General features: G+C 44.9%; 1 protein-coding gene across 2 annotated transcripts in view; it reads right to left on the minus strand.

Annotated features, from left to right (window-relative positions):
* Nucleotides 1-20,814, minus strand: part of Wwp2 (WW domain containing E3 ubiquitin protein ligase 2) — a 117,511-nt gene that overhangs the window by 70,352 nt on the left and 26,345 nt on the right. For both annotated transcript variants that reach the window (XM_075977391.1, XM_075977390.1), the window contains exons 5-6: nucleotides 7,270-7,407; nucleotides 4,047-4,143 (exon numbers count right to left, since the gene is read on the minus strand). In XM_075977391.1, the coding sequence (XP_075833506.1) occupies nucleotides 4,047-4,143; nucleotides 7,270-7,407 (235 nt within the window). The remainder of the gene's footprint in view (nucleotides 1-4,046; nucleotides 4,144-7,269; nucleotides 7,408-20,814) is intronic.

The following is a 20,814-nucleotide window of genomic DNA, read 5'->3' on the forward strand; positions in this document are numbered from 1 at the left end:
AAAGGCCACCAGTTCCAGTACAGCCCCTTCTATTGGATTCCTCTTCCCTCCATAAACATCCCCTGGGTCTCCCTAACTCCTAGGATCAGGGGCATGTACTGAATGTCTGGACAAACCCACAGCCCACACTGCTCAGCCTTGCCCCTGCCATACTGGTTCTCTCTCTCGCATGCATCTGCCTGCTCCATGAAACTCTCTCAGCACTAAAGACCCTGCATGGGACCCTGAATGATGGTCCACAGCACCAGAGACATGGGACAAGTGTCCAAAGCCAGCCTCACTCCAGCAACAAACAAAACATGAGGGATCCTTACATGGTCTCTGTGCCAACAAGCACTCGCTTCCCTCAGGCCTCCACCACACACCAGGTCCTTCAAGGACATGGGATGCTGCACGGTATACAATGCACATCAATGGAAACAGTCTGGGGACAATCCATACCCATTTCTTCCCTAACCAAATATGGACTAGCCTGTGACCAGCCCTCTCAGACCACCAAGTTGAAGGATGTTCTGAAGTTACCTGGAGTGGGCATGCTCTCACCTGGACTCCGAGCCTCACACTGAACTCTCAGGCCTGAGTTTGTAAGACTGGGTGGTGCTGGCTTTTTGTCCCAGCAGAAGGCAGAGGCAGGCCTCTCTAAATTCGAGGCCAGCCTGGTCTACAGAGTGAGTTTCAGGAGAGCTAAGGCTGTGTACAAGGTGTGGTAGTACACACCCTTAATCCCAGCACTCAGGAGGCAGAGGCAGCCTGGTCTACAGAGTAAGTTCCAGGACAGTCAAGACTGCTTAAAGAAACTCTGTCTTGGAAGGGGAAAAAAAAAAAAAAAACACAAACGCTGCAGGGTGTCTTAAGAGGCCAGAGTGGAGCATCCCCTTAGAATCACCTGCTACCCTGTGACACACATAAATCAGGCAGAACATATGTAAGTAATTATTACAGAACCTTTGGAATCTGAAGTCTGTCTTCGAAAACATAAAATAATTCAACCCCGTATCCCTGCTGCTCCGTTTCCTTAGGGTGGCAAATGGCACTTTTTATTTAGCTATTGTATTGTGAAACCCATAAACATAGGAAAATGTTAAACATATAGTCAGTTCTTAAGAAAAAGAAGAAGATTTAGGAATTACCACACAAGCTAAGAAACAGCATGACCTTAGGTATACTTTCTTTGCAGCCTTTGCTTATTATTCCGGTGTCCTCTGGCCAAAATCAACCATTTTCTTGTATTCAAGATTATTTTTCCCATCAATTTTAATTTACTAGTCTTGTTTTTATTGAAGCATAATCTCCCTATATTGCTCAGGCTGGCATCAAATTTCTGGCGACAGTAATCCTCCTGCCTCAGTCTCACCTATTTTTTTTATACTTTTACCTATGAATAATGTATCCATTACAAAGGTATTTGTCAAGGTTGGTGGATGGCTCAGCAAGTTCAGGCACTTGTTACCAAGCCTGGTAAGGTGAGTCGGATCTCCAGAACCCATACGGTGAGGGAGAAGTGACTCCAGCAAACTATCCTCTCACCACCACACACCACACACACAATAAATAAGCAAATAAACAGATGTCATTTTTTTTTAAACTTTAATCCCAACACTCAAGAAGCAGAGGCTGGAGGATCTCTGAGTTCGAGGTCAGCCTGGTCTACAGAGCTAGTTCCAGGATAGGCTCCAAAGCTACTGAGAAACCACCCAGTCTCGAAAAACCAAAGCCAAACAAACAAACAGAAAGGTATTGTTAATCTAAATGTGATGAACGTATGTATAATTTCAGCACTTTGGAGGAGGAGCAGGAGTTCAAGACCAGCCTGTGATATATGAGTTCCTGTCTCAAAGGAAGGAAGGAAGGGAGAGAGGGAAAAGAAAAAAATAGAATCTAATAAAGCACCTCTTCTCTTTTTTTAAATGTATACATGTTCACGTGTGCAGGTGTACACGTGCAGGTACATATGTGTGAAGGCCAGAGAGTAACTTCCCATGTCTTCTCCTGGAAAGCTTTCTACCTCCTTTAAAACAGGGTCTTCGGCAGGGCGGCGGTGGCGCACGCCTTTAATCCCAGCACCCGGGAGGCAGAGGCAGGCGGATCTCTGTGAGTTCGAGGCCAGCCTGGTCTAGAAGAGCTAGTTCCAGGACAGGAACCAAAAAGCTACGAAGAAACCTTGTCTCGAAAAATCCAAAAAAAAACCCCAAAAAACAAAAAACAGGGTCTTCCACTGGCCTGATGCTCCGCAGGTGGGCAAGGCTGGCTGGTCAGCAAGCCTGAGACCTCCTGCTGCGTCTTGCCCTCCACTACTGCCATCACTACTAGGATTAAAACTAATGTCAGGCTCAGAATTTTTAGGAGGGTGCTGGGGGTGAACTCAGGTCCACATGCTTGATTGACTCATCCTTTAAGCCTCAAATTAAGTGGTGTCAATGTGTCTGACCCGAAGTTTCCACGTCTATCTTAAAAAAACAAACAAACAAACAAACAAACAAAAAACAAGGAAGTAGTTACCAAGCACTACAGTGTTGCAGAAGGAGTGGGCTGCGTTCCACCATCTGGCTAGCTTAACCCCCGAAATAACCACATAGAAATTGTAGTAATTAAATTACCGTCTGGCCCGTTATCTCTAGCCTCTTATTGGCTAACTCTCACATCTTGATTTAACCCATCTCCATTAATGTGTATTGCCACTTGACTGTGGCTTACCAGCATGAATCTAAACAGTGTCCGTCTCAGACAGGAGAACCATGGCATCTGCCACACTGCCTTCTTCCTCCCAGAATTCAGTTCTCTTTTCCACGCCTACCTAAGCTCTTCCCTATCAAAAGGCCAAGGCAGTTTCTTTATTCAACCAATGAAAGCAACACAAATACAGAAGGATATCCTACACCACAGTAAAGAAACCAGCTGTGGAAGGGAGAAGAAATGCTGAGGTGTCCCTGCTCAATCTAGTCACCACTGAAGAGATCCTGTTCCCTCCAGTTCTGGACCATTCTTTTGTTGATACAGTACTTGCCAAACATATTACAGGTCCTAATCCTGTAAGGCATAACTATGTATTACATCACACAAGCCATCTAGCACAGCAAGTCACAGAAAAGGTGACTGGTCTTCCAATGAGATGACACTTACACAAACTAGGAGCAATGAGAACAGAAAAGAAGCATCTCTGCATCTAGTGAAACTAGGGTCTCAGAGACAGATGGCCAAACATCCACTCTCCCTTGCTGACAACAAGCTCTGGTCACCTGGACCTCATAAAGCCACAAACAAAGCAATTGAGAAGATGACCTCTGCCCTCAAGGGGATCTGTCAGATGCTGTGGACACTGACTAGAACACAACTCTATTTCCCAAAAGCATTATTCTGTACCCGCTGGGATCTGCATAGGAAGATTTCTAACAGAAATTTGCCCACTGTAAGAAGATAATATTCACAAATATTCATATGATTCTCTTCCTGAAACTGTCTGGGGATTTTGTACAATGTAATAAACACTAAGCACATCCTCCTCCTCCTCTATCATCTATCCAGTACATTTCAAAGTATTCTCTTGCCTAGAAATTTAGTTTTCATGGAAATGAGTCTAGAGGACAAATACAGGTCTAAGAGAAAAATAGTAAACAGAATCACATCATCTACAATAGGCATAACAAGTATAAATAAGCTCAGACCCTCGGCATAGAAGGTTTAGTCAACCAGGGAATGAGAACCATCAGCCCCCCTCCCCCAAAAGAGAAATGCAGTCAGAAAATTCTACATCCAAAAAACCATGTTCTCCATGCATCATGACTGCTACAGCCCTAATGGATAAGAGAAGGTCAGGGTCTATTCAACAGGTCCTCTCTTACCTAAATGCCTACCCAGCCAGCCCCGGTCTTTGTCAGTGTACTGCAGACTCTTTCTAAGCATGTGGAGCGCTGCTCCCTCAAGAACTCCTTAAGAGACTGAACCAATGATAAGAAATTTCTAATGGTGTGGTCCTTTGCCACTGCCAGTGTGTTTTCCATAACTTCAAGCACCTTCCCAGGGCCATCTCACCAACAAGGAATACTTACCGGGACCTGCCACCAAAGCAGTTTGTACTGGGTGGCTGGTGCCGGGTGTCTGGAGCAATAGCAGTCCCGCTGGATTCTCTCGAAGGTGGTTGTGCTCCTGGAGAAGGAATCAATCACAAGAAAAGACAGAAATGTTGAGAATCTCAGCCTTTGTTTAAGAGTTAGTCACCAGGCAGAGAACTCGCTCTGGATTTTAGGAGTCACCCACCATGATGGGATAGGGACATCTATGCAGCTATAGCCACCCTACACGTCACTCCTTGTAAGTAGAGACAATCATGTGAGATCACACAGATGGGACTCAAACCTAGGAAGCAATGTCTCTTCTCCAATACATTCAAGAACATCCCAGACACCAACATGTAGCCTGTCTTAATCACCAGATGAACTCCAGCCTCTCAAAGATAGGGCTAAGTAAGCACACATTTTCCACAATGAAAACAGATCTTGTAAATCCAAAGTAGATCATGTCACTCTTCACCTAAGAAGTTCTCCAACAGCTAGCTGAGGAGACAGGATATCATAATAGGCAGTTTGGGTGACAGTGAGTTCAAGGCCGGTCTGAGCTATACAGTAAGCTCTTATCCCCAAAACAACAAAAAATTATGTATATATGGAAATGTCAAGATGGTTCAGTGGTTAAGAACAATTGCTGCTCCCAGAGGACAAGAGTTCAATTCCCATCACCCACATCAAATGACTCACAGTTGTCTGTAATTCAAGCTCAGAGTCCCTCCTTCTGGACACTGGGGACACCTACACACATGTGGAATACACATATATACGCCACAAAAACATCTTTAAAGATTAAGCATATATGTGACATCAAGGTAGAAGTGAAACCCTGGGAACAAAGAGAACTAACTAGAAAATGACAAAAAGCAGGTAAAGGAACATGGGGATAGAATATGCACAAACAACATTACACATGTTCATGAAAACAGCCTTATGCAACCAACACTGGGTATGAATGAAGGAAACAAAAATAGCCAGCACCAGAACGACAGTTTGGCCAGAATTAGAGCACCTGTCACCACGCCTAACGACCGGGGTCCACTGCCAGATCCCTCAGAGAGAGTCAGTTGCCGTAAGCTGTCCTCCGCCCTCCATACATTTGTGCCACATGATAACTTTTTTAAACTTTATTTTATGTGCATTGGTGTGAAGGTGTTGGTGGAACTGGAGTTACAGACAGTCATGAGCTGGAAGAGCAGCATGTGCTCTTAACGGCTGAGCCATCTCTCCAGTCCTGCTAATTTTTTTTAAATGTAATAACAAAATGTTTTTTAAGAAGTCAGATGGACAGGCAGATCTCTGTGAGTTCAAGGCCAGTCTGGTCTACATAGTGAGTTCTAGGGCTACATAATGAGACCTTGTTTCAGACAAATGAACAAAGCCAGCAGAAGCCAGGCATGGTGGCACACACATTTAATCCCAGCAGTGGGAAGCAGAGGATGGTGGATCTCTACCAATTCAAGGCTAGTCTGGTCTATAACAGGCAGTTTCACGATAGCCAGGGTCACATAGTGACAGAGAGGAGGGAAAAATCAATGCCCTTGAGCAACCATCTGTTTCTTAGGGCAACGTTCATCCTGATCATGGTCTCTGTGGTGGCATACTCTGAGGCAGACCCACCTCTCCATCCTAACCTCTACTACCCTCCTTGCTGCTCCCCAGAACCCAGCCACACCAACCTCTGTTTTCACCACAGATCCACCCGTTCCCTTCTCCACTCCTGAACTCGCAGCCCAGGTTCCATCTTCCTGAGAACACTTCTCTAGTTTGGAAGAGGCCCTCCGATTACAGGAATCTCAGACCATCCCGCCCTCTCTCTCAGAGGTCCTGTCACAGTGACACTTACGTGGCTATTTCTGTCCTTACTCGCTTGATGCCTAACTCTCCCTCCCCACTGCCAAGTAGATTAGAAACTTCGAGGAGAGTTGTGAATTTTGCACACTGCCATTTGGCTACCACCTAAGACCTAGTACATACCAGGTATTCAATTATATACAACTGAATTGAATCAATGAGAGATGTATGCTTGTCCATGATAAAGTACACAAAACAATGATGCCCCAAAACAAACAAACAAAAAGACACACCAAAAATACCTCAAGCACCGGGCGATGGTGGCGCACGCCTTTAATCCCAGCACTCGGGAGGCAGAGGCAGGCGGATCTCTGTGAGTTCGAGACCAGCCTGGTCTACAGAGTTAGTTCCAGGACAGGCTCCAAAGCCACATAGAAACCCTGTCTCGAAAAACCAAAAAAAAAAAAACCAAAAAAAAAAAAAATACCTCAAGCAAAGCTCGACCCAATGCAAGGTGTTTTTTTTTTTTGCAAGGGGGTGCGTAAGATTTATCTGTCTGTTTATTTATTTTGACTGCATGTATGTCTGTGTACCATGTGTGTGCCTGATGTGGTGGAGGTCAGAAGAAAGTATCAGATTCCATGGAACTGGAGTTGTAGATGATTATGAGCTACCATGTGGGTGCTGGGAACATCCAGGTCCTCAGCAGGAGCGGCCAATGCTCAACCCTGTGGAGCCATCTCTCCAGCCCCAGAGCAGAGTTCTTCTCAACCACTGAGATCCAACCCTGCCTTTGAATTGGGAATTCACACTTCACCCTGAAACTATAGAGAGTGTGCTCGGCCTGAGAAGTCCCATCTTACATCATACCTAACAAAACATTTAATGAGAAAAAGGAGAGAGAAACAACCCACTTCAGACTTTAGATTCCATGAAATAATTTCCTGCTAGATCCAGAAGTGACTAATTTCAGACTAGATCAAATGGAACAAACTACCAGCACTCCACACTCAGGGCAGGGGGTGGGGGATGGACACTCACTATCCCCTTCTTAAGCCTTTTTGGCTGCATGTGTCTCCACAAGAATACACAGCCCTTCCCAACCAACACCATCTTATAGGAACACACTCAAGTTCCCCGAGGATTTAACTAGAATCATATCTACTGAAAAGGTTTTATTTCCAAGGCCATATGGGATGAAAAGATGCTTTTCTTGCCTTCGATCCAAACAATCGCACACAGAGACATGACATTTATTTTGGTCCTTGAAAATCAAGTCATGTTTTGATCTGGGAGACTAAGAAGAGATAGAGCTAGCTCTGGGTCAGGGCTGCTAAATAGTATTCTAACCAAGCTCGGAGTCTCTGTCCACCCACCCTGTGTTGGCACAGCCTGGGCGCAGGGCGCCACTCACCGTCTGTCACTGCACTGCCATTAGGCACGCTTCCCAGATCAACAGTCGGCCCATCCAGGGAAATTGTCAGCTCTCCTCCTGAGACAACGCTGCCTTTGTTCTCCGTCTGCAGGTTCAGGGTCAGTTGCGTGTTCTCCACTGTTTGATACAAAATGCAACATGGACAGACTAAGTCAAATGCACAAATTAGAATTCTTTACTTTAGAGCCTCCATTCCACCTACTCTGGCTTCCCTGGCAGAGCTTTCCCGCCCCTTCCAATGTGTCTTGTGGCATGAGAGGAAGAGTGGGGCAGAACATGCTGAATGGTAATGAACTTCATGCTGAGCAGGTGGAAACCCACACTGTTTCTCGAGACCCTTTATATCCCTCCCACATTAGCTACGACATCTTTATAGTATTGTGTGCTTGCTTACGAACTAGTATGCAGAGAGCAAGGCTACTGATGGGGCACAGAAAAACCTGGGGGCAAGATATACCCCTACTAACGCATAGGAAGGACAAAACAAGAAACAGGCCTGCAAATACCCCAGCCCTACCTGCCCTGAGTCAGGGCACACTCAACAGCTTCCAATCAGGCAATATCCATCTACAACCAACCCTTTAGTTCTCTTCAGTTTGGTCCAGTCAGCAGCTGGAGGCTCCATCTCCAGGTCATTCAGGAGTTACAGAATGAGAACCAGCAGGCAGATGTCCACAGGTTTTAGAAGAAATAACCTCATGCTAGATTCTTTCTCCTCGGCTGCCCTGCACCCAACCCAGCACTTCATCTCCTGTGTTACCTGGGGTTACACTGTGATAAGCTACCATTCCTGTCTCCAGAGCAGTGGCTCTCAACCCTCCTAATGTTGTGACCCTTTAGTATAGTTCTTCATGCTGTGGTGACTCCCAACCATAAAATTATTTTTGTTGCTACTCCATAGCTATAATTTTGCTACTGTTAGGAATGATAATGTAAATATCTGTATTTTCCAATGGTCTTGGGCGACCCTTGTGAGAAAGTTGTTCACCCCCAAAGGGATTGAGACCCACAGACTGAGAACCATTGCTCTAGCTCAAGATAGTCTATGGATAAAGAGTTTCCATAAGCACTAAAGTAAATCTGAATATTTTCTGGGGATCAGTCTTCTCCCCAATGGGGAGAAAAATGAAAGGCAGCTTCCAAGACAGACCCAGCTCCTTTAAGAATGTAACAGAAGGACTGGAGAAATGGTTCAGCAGCTAAGAGCATGTACTACTCATATACAGAACCTGACTTCTATTCCTATCACTCACATCTGTCAGCTCACAACCACTTTTAGCTCCAGCTCCAGGGAGTCTGACACTCCCTTCTGGACTCTATGGGCAACATATACCCATATAGACACAAACATACACACAAAATTTTTAAAGAAAAAACAAACCAACATGGGACTAGAGAGATGCCTCAGAGGTTGAAAGCACTGGCTGCTCTTACAGTGGACCTGGGTTCAGGTCCCAGCAACCACATGGTAGCTCATAACCGTCTGTAACTCCAGTTTCAGGGAATGTGACTCCCTCTTATGGACTCTGCAGACACTATATGCATGTGGTAAACATACATACATACACACATACATATGCATATATGTACACACACATATATATAGGTAAATACACATGCACATGAAAATATACCTTAAAAACAAAATTACAGATGGGTGGTCCTTAGACTTCCCACAGGTCAGGGAACCCTGATTGCTCTTCGAGCTGATGAGGGAGCGGGACTTGATCAGGGGAGGGGGAGGGAAATGGGAGGCGGTGGTGGGGAAGAGGCAGAAATCTTTAATAATAAATAAATAAATAAAAATAAAATTACAGGGGCTAGGGCGATGGCTCAGTGATAAAGAGCATTGGCTGTTTGCTCTTCCAGAGACCCTGGTTTCAATTCCCAGCATCCACATGGTAGTTCACAACCATCTATAACTGTAGTCCCATAGGATCTAATGCCCTTTTCTAGTATGCAGACAGAATGCAAAGAAAATATTCATAGATATAAAATAAATAAATTTAAAATAAATATTAAAGTTTTAAAAATATATACAATAATATGCATATATTTATTTATAATATTTTATATATATCTTAACCAAAAAGACAGAGCAATCCCAGGGAGCCTTGAGGCATCCCCGACCATGCTGTTCCCAAATCTATTTCCACTGAAACTAGGAAATAAGCCAGGCATGGTGGCACACACCTCTAATTCCAGCACCCAGGAGGCAAAAGCAGGCAGATTTCTGAGTTTGAGGCCCACCTGGTCTATAGAGCAAGTTCCAATAAAGTCAGAACTACACAGAGAAACCCTTTCTCAAAAAAACCAAAAAAAGAAAAAGAAAAGAAAAGAGACTATGAATGATACATGGTTTGGGTTGGGTTGGGTTGGGTTTTTGAGGGAGTGCTGTTTTCTATGTGATTGATTTAAAGGCCAGAGAATACCCCTCCAACAAGCAGCAAGGTGGCTGAGCGGGCAGGTGTGGTCAGGTACTCTGGACTCAATCTCAATGCTGCTACCAAAGAGCTGTGACTCTGCAAGTCACAAGTTACTTACTTCAGCACTCATTGGCAAAACAGAGGAATCAAAGCACATTCTGCAGAGGACACTTGTGAAAACTTAGGAGGCACCAAGGAAGTTCCTTGGCTGCCATTTTTACTACCTATCTCGACTTTCCTGTCTATAGGCTAAAATGTACAGCTTCCCCTTAATCTACCTACCTACCATGAACTTTCTTAGAATCATTAGATTTCCTCTGGGACTTTTCTTTTTCTTCGAGACAAGGTTTCTATGTGTAACAGCCCTGGCTGTCCTGGAACTAGTTCTTGTAGACCAGGTTGGCCTCGAACTCGCAGAGATCCGCCTGCCTCTGCCTCCCCAGTGCTGAGATTAAAGGTGTGTCCTACCACTTCCTGGCTTCTCTATGACTTTTTAGGTTGCAGTGGCAAAGTTTACAAATACAATCATCACAAGGGAACGAAGGGATTACAGACAGGAGCCAAAGACAGATGGGAGCCACCATGCCCAGCTCCTATAATACCATACTTGGGAGATGTGTGACAGACTGTGAGAGTATCTGCACGAATTCTGCAATTTTCCAGAATAAAGTCATAACAGCTTCAATTTACCCTCAAATAATTCAGACCAAAAAAATACACACAGGGAGTTGGAAGACAGCTCAGCAGGAAGGAGCATTTTCTGCATGAGGACCTGAACTTGAGCTGGATCCCAGCCAGCACCAAAAAAATTAAATAAATAAATTTTAAAAAAAGGCCAGATATGTGGCTTGGAGAGATGGCTCAGTGGTTAAGAGAACTTGCTGCTCTTGCAGAGGACATGGGCTCAGTTCTCAGCACCCTCATGGCAGCTCACAATGATCTATACCTCTAATTTCACTGGTTCCAACACCTTCTTCTGGCCTCCACAGATACCTGGCGTTTACATGGTACACACCATCCAGGAAAAATATCCATGCACACAAAATAAAAATAATAATAATAAAAGTAAAAAAAAAAACCTTCTTAGAGCTACATACATGTGGCTGCACTCCTGTCACCCCAGCACAGCCAGGGTGGTGACTGGGCTTTGTTGGCAGCTACCCTAGCTCCAGACTCAGTGAAACTCTGTCTCAGAGGAGTGAGGCAGAGAGTGATGGATCAGAACACCGACATATTCCTCTGGCTTCCACATATGCACATGTGAGCGTACCCACACACACCATGTACAGACACATCACACACAAATACACAACACACACATGCATGGTCCACATACAAAGAAGATAAAGCAGAGAGGAGGAAATGCCAAGTGTGGCTCAAGGTGGAGGGCACTGGGTGTTTATCCCATCACCCTTTCATTCTGTACACTTGTTAATTTCATAATAAACAGTTGGAAACGTTTTTTTAATTGGCAAAGCTATTAAAAATATTAAACCACTGAGAACAGAACACCCTATTATTTTCTTTAAAAAAAAAAAACTGAGCGGGAGCCTTACAATGTATAATGGGACTAAAGAAACCGTTAGTTAATTGAATGACAGACTGGAGACATAGAGGCTGAAAGACCTGGTGGCTGGGAAACATATACTGGAATCTTAGTTCTAAATAGGAGCCTGAGCCGCCTCACCTCAGGCCCTCTGTTTCCCTACAGCCACACTCAGAACTCTACAAAGGCCCTTTCTCTTCCAGCAAGTCTTTCTACCTCTTTCAGAAACCTAGACAGCACTAGTTCACTCTGTAATACCAGCACTCAGGAAACTGCTGAGTTCAAGACCAGCATGGTTTACACAGTGAGTTCCAGGGGGCCTGGGCTACAGTGTAAGACTTTCTCAAACAAACAAATAAAATAAAAAAAGAGGAGCAGGAGAGATGGCTCAGTATTAGTTAAGAGAATGTTTCAGACCTGTAGAAGACCTGAATCCCAGTTCCAGCACCCACATGGCAGCTCACAACTGTCTGTAACTCTAGTCCCAAGGGATACGATACCCTCTTCTGGCCTCCTTCGGCACCAAGCATAAAGATGTACAGACACACAGGCAAAACATCCATATATGGGAAGTAATTTTTTTTAAGAAGAAAAAAAATCAAGAAACCATATGCATGGCTCAGTGAGTAATGACCTGAGTCCAATCTCCAGGACCCACATGGTGGAGGAAAAGAACTGAACTGACTCCTGAAAGTTGCCCTTTGACTTCTACACACGCGCCATGGCAATCGTGCCTACATATCCCCTCTCTCTCTCTCTCTCTCTCTCTCTCTCTCTCTCTCTCTCTCTCTCTCTGGGAGTTCGAGGCCAGCCTGGTCTACAAGAGCTAGTTCCGGAATGGGCACCAAAGCTACAGAGAAACCCTGTCTCAAAACAAACAAACAAACAAACACAAATAAATAAATCTAAAATTATTTCTTTTTAATTATGTGTTGGGAGGCATATGACATGTAAGAATGTCTCCCAGCAGAGGGTATTAGATCCTCTGGAGCTAGAGTGATAGTTTGTAAGCTGCCCAATCTGGGTACTGGGAACTAAACCAGGGTCCTCTGGAAGAAAAGCAAGCACTCTTTTTATTATTAATTTTATGTACATGAATGTCGTGTTTAGTGTGTTTAGTGTGTGTGTGTGTGTGTGTGTGCCTTGTGTCCACAGAGGAAACAGTGGGGCATCAGATCTCCTAAACTAGAGATGGTTGTGAGCTGCCATGTGGTACTTGGAGTTGAACCTGGATCCTCTGTAACAGGAGCCAGTGCTTTTAACCACTAAGCTACTGCTCCAGTCCTGTAATTTTTTAAGGGGGGAAAAACACATAACTTTTATTAACAGTTACAGCCACTGGGATTCTCAGAAAATAAGCTGGCTGATCTCGGGAGCCTGCTTATGCTGCCAACAAGAAGAGGCCAAGGCAGAGCAGCACTGAAGCTAGGTGCCTGTAGTCAAACTCTGAACAGACCACCTTTCCAAAATGAAAGAAATTCACAGCAACTAATTTCAGAAGGGACTTGGCTCTTCTCCCCATCCCCTCATGCATGTTGTGTGTGCATGTGTGCACATGTACTTAAAACCCCAGGGATCGGGAGGCAAGCATGTCATATAAGAACAACTCTATGGAGTCAGTTCTCTCCTTCTACCTGTATGTGGGTTCCAGGGTTCAAGCTGAAAGCATCAGGCATGTTTACTCACGGACCATCTCAGCAGCCCTTGGCTATTCTTTACACTTTAATATTTTTCACTGTGCTTCACTTTGTTCACTATTTTTTAATTTTCCCCTAGATCAGCATATTAAGACACGGAGTATCTATAAATCAACAAAAAAGCACTGACCAAGAACACAGCCTTACACAGACACTGTTTGCAAAAGGTCCAGAGTACAGCACTTAAGCAGTGAGAGGGCTCTCTTACTCTTGTTCTTCTAACTGCAAAGCCAGGAGTGGCTGTAGGCTAACAATTCCTAACTGTAAAGGGCCGGGGCTGACGTGGCCGGGGCTGACGTGGCCGGGGCTGACTTGGGTTTCCAACATGCTGTCTGAATAATACTAGTAAGTATTGATGGATACGCAGGATGTGAAGTTGGCTTCCTTATGCCAGCAAGAGGCAAGGTACATAAAGTGGGACTGTCAAGCCATGCCACAAGAATGAGACCTCATCACAAAATCCAGAGCTCTGGCATGGCCACTTTCACAGAGTGTATGAAAAAACTTGTAGCAGAGAACCTTTTCTCTGACAAACACATGCATGGTGCTGGAGAGACGGCATAGCAGTTTAGGGCACTTATGGCTCTCGCAGAACCCAGGTTCACAACCATCTACAACATACATTCCCTCTTCTGGACTCCTCAGACACCAGGCATTCATGTGGTGCACAAGTATACATGTAGTTCATACATATATAATAAAATAAATAAGTCTAAAAAACAAACATGCATGCATGTACATATGTTTTTTCCCTCAGTGTTGGGGATGGAACCTAGGACTTCCTGCCTAAGATGCTAAGGACACTCTAACAACAAGTTATGTGCCCAGACCTGGACACACAAAGCTTTCAAAAGGAACAAGCTTTCTTTTTCATCCTAACTCAGAATGCGAACATATGAATTTACCTAGAAATCTGAAAAGAAAAAAAGAGAGATGACACAAAAGCAGGCTAGTTTGAGTAGCCCACATGTTTGAGGGCTGAGTCTCAAGGTGGATGAAGAGCTGGATTTAGCCTTAACTGAACTGTTGGGTGGGGTCGCCACCTTCTTCTTACCTCCCTCTGCCCAAAATCCCACAGGCCCAGCAGGGAAAGTGGAAATGAGTAGAGCATTCATTAGCAGGCTGGTGCTCATTCTACATGTAACTGTGAGAAGCTCTGTACAGAGAAACGGAACCGGGGGAAATTCCAGAAGGGCAGAGTCAATGGTCTTTCCCAGCTCCCTGCAACTCAGTCACACACAGGCTGGCAGCGCCCCAGACTGAAAGAGAGCCCCCTTTCACATCTCCTTTGCCGCATGGGAAACCAGGGGCTTCCTGGACTTAGTGTTACGAGGTTTCTCTAGCTTCCAACTGTAGCCAGTGCCTAACAAATGAAGACATTCCCACCTCACTGGAGTTAGGCTGTAAACACTAGAATTCTTGTGAAGAATACAAGGTTGGTTCTGCTTCACTCTACCTTCCCTGGGCCTCCAACAGTCAAGCCTTGGTGTGGCCTCCTGGGACAGACTCTACATTGGCCTTGAAGCCTCTTATGGGCTGTTGCTGGAGTCCAGCCTTCCTATAACTAACAACAGTTATACAACTGAGTCTACAGAGGGTTTCATGAACTCTATTATAGAAAATAGACTCATTTTACAAAACCAATGTATAAATATTTCTTTTGTTTTCTTGGGGTTTTTTTTGTTTGTTTATTTTTTGAAGCAAGTTTTTATGTAGAGCAGATTGGCCTAGGGCTGACAGTGTAGTTGAAGACGATCTTAAACCTTTGATGTGTCCTCCAATACGCCCAATTGTATGCAGTCCTGGGGACAGAACCATGGCTTCGTGCATGCTAGGCAAGCACTACTAAGTGAGCTACATCCGCAGCCTCTTAATTTGTTCTTTTCCTCTTTCTTGTTCATTTCAAGAAACAGTTACTGGGCACGTGGTGTCTGTCAGAACCTGCTAGAAGCTTGTTTCTGCTGGAGAAAAAAGCAGATACAGTCCCTGCCTCTTGGAAGCCCCCATCCCTAGGAGAAGAAACAACAAAGAAATGCAAAGTGGCCTCTGTGAGAAAGTTTATGGCTTGTGTAGTATCATGAGAAGCCTGTTACTTGGTCTATGAAAACAGCAAGAAAAGTCCAATATGACAAATTCAATGGTGACCTCAAGTTTCGCACAGCAGGTGATGGCGTGGGGTTGGCTATGAGAAAAATCATTCTATGTGCAAAGGTACTGGGACACAATGAGCTTAACACATTCAAGAAGCTTAGAAGAGGGGGCTAGAGAAAGGACCCGGGTTCAATTCCCAGCACCCACATGGCAACTCACAACTAAAGTTCCAGAACTAAAGTTCCAGAAGACCCAACACCCTTACACAGGCATACATACAGGCAAAACACCTATGCACATAAAAAATAAATATTTTTTTTAAAAAGCTTAGCAGAAGTGAATGAGGCTAGAATGGTATGTGATCCAAATGAGGCCAAGTGCTAGCTGGCCAGGGCCAAACACTGCAAAGCCTGGTGCCGGTCTTTTAATAGGCTTTGGTTTTTATTTTCCACTATCTCAAGTGCCACAGTGCACTTAATAACTTTTATTTTTTACAAGACAAGATCAGCTTTGTGTTTTCCATCTCATTCTGTCTGCAGTGTAGGAAACAAGCTGGAGGGAAGTAAAGGCAGAGGCAGACAGAGAGGCCACAGATGACGATGTTTGGGACCAGGAAAGGATGCAGCTAAGAAAGAGATGAAGAGGAAAGGAGTTGGCCTCCCTGGGCATGACAGGACACACCTGTGATCCCAACACCTGGGTAGAGGCACAATGATCAGAAGTTCAAGGTCATCCATCCTCAGCTACTTAGTAAGTTTGGGCCCAGTCTGTGATCCTTTTTCAGAAAGAAAAAAAAAGTGTGAGAAGAGGCTAGAGAGAAGGACCCAAGTTCAATTCCCAGTACCCACTCCAAGAAGCTCACAACGATCTCTAACTCTGGCTCTAGGGGATCTGACCCTTCTTCTGGCCTCCTCCATGTGCACAAACTCACACACAGAAATACACACATAATTTATAAAATAATAACAAAATAAAATAAATTGAAAAATGGGCAGGCCTGTCAAGGTAAATCCCAAGAGAACTGTGAAATAGATTATCAAGAGGGGGCAGGGTCCCAAAGACCATACCTGGTCTCTCACTGACTTAGAGTGGCTCTAAACCTTGGAATATAGAATACTGAGAAAGGGCCACTTCTCAAGAGGAGGCGATAAAGTAAGATTTGGACACTGTGGTGGCCATGTTGAAGTGTTCTGATATACCCACAAGAGCTTTTTTTTTTTTTGGTTTTTCGAGACAGGGTTTCTCTGTAGCTTTGGTGCCTGTCCTGGAACTAGCTCTTGTAGACCAGGCTGGCCTCAAACTCCCAGAGATCTGCCTGCCTCTGCCTCCCGAGTGCTGGGATTAAAGGCGTGCGCCACCACAGCCTGGCCCCACAAGAGCTCTTGAGTCCTCAGAAATAAGGCAGTGGGGCTCAGGGCGGAGACATAGGCTAGAAACTGGAATCTGTGGGTCACCTGCTTATACAAGGTAGTCATGGAGAGAAAGGGGGTCTAAATGGGCATGTGAACATGTAATCGCTCCAGGGGACTGAGTGAGATGAAACTAGCATTTAATAGTTGGATGTCATCACAAAGAATGGATGGGGGAATCAGAGAGGAGTCCTAACAAAGCAGAAACCATGGTCTCTGAAGCAAGGAAGAGGGGCTGTTCTTAAAATCCATGAAGCCCCACTCCCAATTCCTCATCCCTCATCCCCCATCCAGAACTGCTCAGTCATCAGAGCCATCCATCTAACAAGGCACCAGTTTCCCAAAGCAGAGGATCCCCTTAAAACACAGTCTGCATCTCGGCCAACCTGTCAACGCAGCATGTTTTACATTACGATAGAGATTCGGGAGGAATGAATATAGGCTGGGAAAGAAGCGGGGTCTTTAGAAGAGCTGATCGGCCAGTTACTGCAGCTGCCTCACTGGCTCCTCTGCCCACGGGAGGAGGAAAAGTCCTCCTCACACCATTAATCTCCAAGCAGCCTGGGCCAGCTTTCACAGATCATCCATCCCCATGCCCTCAGGGAACCTCAGCCATCACCCTCTCTCCAGCTGCCCAGCAGGGCCAAAGCCATGTTTATACACACAGGACTGAGACAGGCTTGCATTGAACAAGACTCCTTTTAAACATTCACAGCATAGCAAAAGCAGGCGACCTCCTAAAAAATTACTTTTATAGTTAAAATTCTGCTATTAAAACTGGGTTTTTAGAAATTACAATTTTAAAGCCTGAAACACTGCGCTGCACCGTTAGGCTTTGGGTTAATGAATATAAAGGGTGTACACAACATGGAAACAAAACTCAATATTCATGTTTGTTTGGCTTTTTTGTTTTTCAAGACAGGGTCTCTCTGTATAGCCCTGGCTGTACCGGAACTCTGTACACTAGACCTGGCCTCGAACTCAAAGATCCGCCTGCCTCTGCCTCCCAAGTGCTGGAATTAAATGTATGTCACACTACCACCTAGCAAGACATCAATATTTAAAGAAAGAAATTTATAGAAAGACTATATTTCTGCCATGTAAAAATAAGTATATCAGAGAAAAAGAAACAGCTCATATCCAACAATGGTCTTTTTCTTGTCACCAATGCAAGGCCACCATCCTAACAGTTATAATGCTTTCAATATGGGTACCAGGCTAAGGTGTGTCTATGATGCAGGCCAGGACACCCTGTGCCTTCTTTCTCACATCTACCCACGTGGACAGGCTTGTGCCATTAGTCAACCCGGCTTCAGCTTCTTGTTTAGACCCTTAAGACCAGGAGAACTGCAATACATCCTGCCTCATTCATGGCTTCAGCTCTACAGTCTAGCTCAGCACTCAAAGGAAGGTGTTGTGTGAATGCTAGTCAACAAACTTCCCACCCTTACATCTCCGGGTTAGCCTCAAGCACCTAAGAAAACACCCTGCAAAGAAAAAGTAAGCTTCCTTCACACAAATCCAGGTCCAATGCCAAGGGCTTTCTTAAGCCTAAGAAAGAAATGAAGGAAAAAACTTTGTGTTTCCTTTTGTTTGAGACAGGCTCTCACTATATAGCTCCAACTGGCTTGAAACTCACTAGGTAGACCAGTATAGTCTGAAATTTATCTTCCTTCCTCTGGCTCCCACACCCAGCCTGGAAAAAACACCTTGACCACTTATTACAGGCAATAATGCAAAGGCCACCCTATCCCTGCAGAGAGAGAAAAGATGAAGCCACCCTGACTAGCACTCAGCTCATCCATTGCAGAGGAAGAAAAGTCCTCTGCCTCCCAGAACACTGAGCAGCAGTCAAAGGCAGCACTGAGGCTCCCTGCCGCCTGGGACGAGGATGCTTAACAGAAGGCTCTTCTCTCTGCTCAGCTGAGGCTCCACAAAGCAGCCTCTCAGCTAGGGGCACTGACAGCAGGTTTGTTTAGACATTCGTTTGTGGGGCTGTGTTTACTTTTCAAGAGTTTTGGTTAAAAGGGCTTTTCTTTCCAACAGCTCATGGTTGACAAGCAAAGCCGCGAAACAGACCAGGCTGGGAGCTGAGAGGATGGGGGTGAAATGCTACAGGGAAAAAGCTGCTTTTGGCTTCTTTGAGAATTCCTTGAGGTTCTGGCTTGGGCATGTCTTCCCGAGGTGCAGGAGGATGGAAGGCAACACACAGGGAGCTTTCAGAGACCATTAACAGTGGGTTTAGACCCCAGAGCCTGGCATCTGGTGCCAATCAAGAGAAGAGTAGATGCTGATGTCGATGCTGGCTGGCTAGGGGAGAGATGGAACAAAGGCTTACATTTGAGTTGAGACTTCAGTCAGCCCACAGCCCTAGAGTGGGCAGAAGTACACTGATGGTCCCTGCTCTCTGCTTCAGGAGGGTGTGTGTGCGTGTGCGTGTGTGGAGGGTAGTTAGCACAGGGTGGTCACAGCAAACAAGAGTGAACAAAACATAAAATGCATATCCCTAAGGATCTGACATTGGGGGAGGCAGAGCTGAAGACCAGCCTGGTCTACAAAGTGAGTTCCAGTCAGTCAAGGGCTGTGAAGTAAGACCGTATCTCAAAATAAATAAATAAATAAAATCACTGAGTTGTACATTTTTTTTTTGTTTTATGTTGTGCTTTTCACAAGTTAATTATTTTTATGTGTATGAGTGTTTTGCTTCATGTATGTCAGTGCACACACGCATGCCTGGTATCTGTCTAAGCCAGACAAGGGTGTTGGAACCCCTGGAACTGAAGTTACAGATGGTTGTTAGCCAACATATGAGTGCTAGGAATTGAACCCGGGTTCTCTGGGAAAGCAGCCTATATTCTTAACCACTAAATCATCTCTCCAGTCCCTCACTTTTTGTTTTTGGTTTTTTACACTAAAGTCTCACAAGGTAGTCCTCGTCTGGCTTGGAACTCGTGTAGATCAGTTGATACTGAACCTTGGGGTGCCTCCTGAGTGTTAACCAGTGTGTGTTACTCTCCAGCTGAGCTGCACAGTGTTTTTTACATTTCAGGGTGTTGATTAGTAGTAAACACTGTTTTGTACTGTTGTGAGGAAAGACCCAGATGACAAAGCATGGATGCTCAGGAGGAATTTAAAGCCACAAGGCCACATGATCTCATGAGAGGACGGGTGCAAAAGAGGACACAGGACTAAGCCAGCCTGGAGCACCTTAGTGTCTCAAGACTGGCAGGAAGGAGAAGTAGCCAATGATTGAGTCAGAGCCAGCAGAGAGGCAGAACTGGTAAAGCGCGTCTACCAAAGCGAGTAACACAGACGGCTACACAGAGGAATCAGTGAGCTGTGCTCCTTTGTGAAACAAGCGAGTTGAGGCTGAGAACTGGCTCTGGGTTTAGCAATATCGCACGAACAAATGCAGCAGAACTATGATGACAGGAGTCTAACTGGAGGCTGCTAAGAGGAAAGACAGGGCTGGGGATGCAGTTCAAGGTCCTGGGTGCCACCCAGCACAATACACATTAAAAAAAAAAAGGAAAAAAAGAAGGTTTGAACGTACCCCAGCACTTGGGAGATGGAGGTAAGAGGATCAGGAATGGAAGCTCTATGAAGGTACATAGCTGCTTTTAAGTCAACTTTGGCCACATGAGGCCCTAACACACACCAAAAATAAAATCACTTTTGCCTACCAGACTAGATAATGTTAAAAAACTGACAATACCCAAAGTCACTTAAGTCACATGAAGAAAGACAAATGTGCACACCCACGGTGAGCATATGAATTAACCAGACTTGACAGCAGACCTTAGTAGCTGGCAACAAAAGACACGAACCACACCAGACCTTTGACCCAGCAATCACACGCCTAGAGATTTATCACACATCCCCTGAACCCCCCCCCCAAATGGATAGGAGTACAAAGATATTTTTGGAAGAATTTAAGAACCACAACAAAATCCATAGGCCATGGTTAAACTGTGGATTGATGCATACAGAACAAAACAAAAATAAAAAGTCCTAAAATAGGCACGGTGACCCACACCTACAGTAATTCCATCATTCAAGAGGCAGAGACTGAAAAATCACTGCAACTGGTTTACACAGGAAATTCCTGACCAGAGAGGGCTATATAGTGAGACCGTATCTCAAAACACAAAACAAACAAACCTATTAAAAGTATTTCAATTGATCTTGTTCCATTGATGGGTGGGGAGATGGTTACGGGAGCAAAATGCTGGAGAAATAGGTTAACTGTTAAAAAACGCTGTTCGTCTAGAGGAGGACCTGAGTTCGAGGCTCAGCACCTATCCAGGCAGCTCACAATCACCTGTAACTCCAGCTCCAGGGGATATGATGTATTC

Source organism: Microtus pennsylvanicus, chromosome 6 (genome assembly GCF_037038515.1).
Source record: "Microtus pennsylvanicus isolate mMicPen1 chromosome 6, mMicPen1.hap1, whole genome shotgun sequence".
NCBI classification, from domain to species: domain Eukaryota; kingdom Metazoa; phylum Chordata; class Mammalia; order Rodentia; family Cricetidae; genus Microtus; species Microtus pennsylvanicus.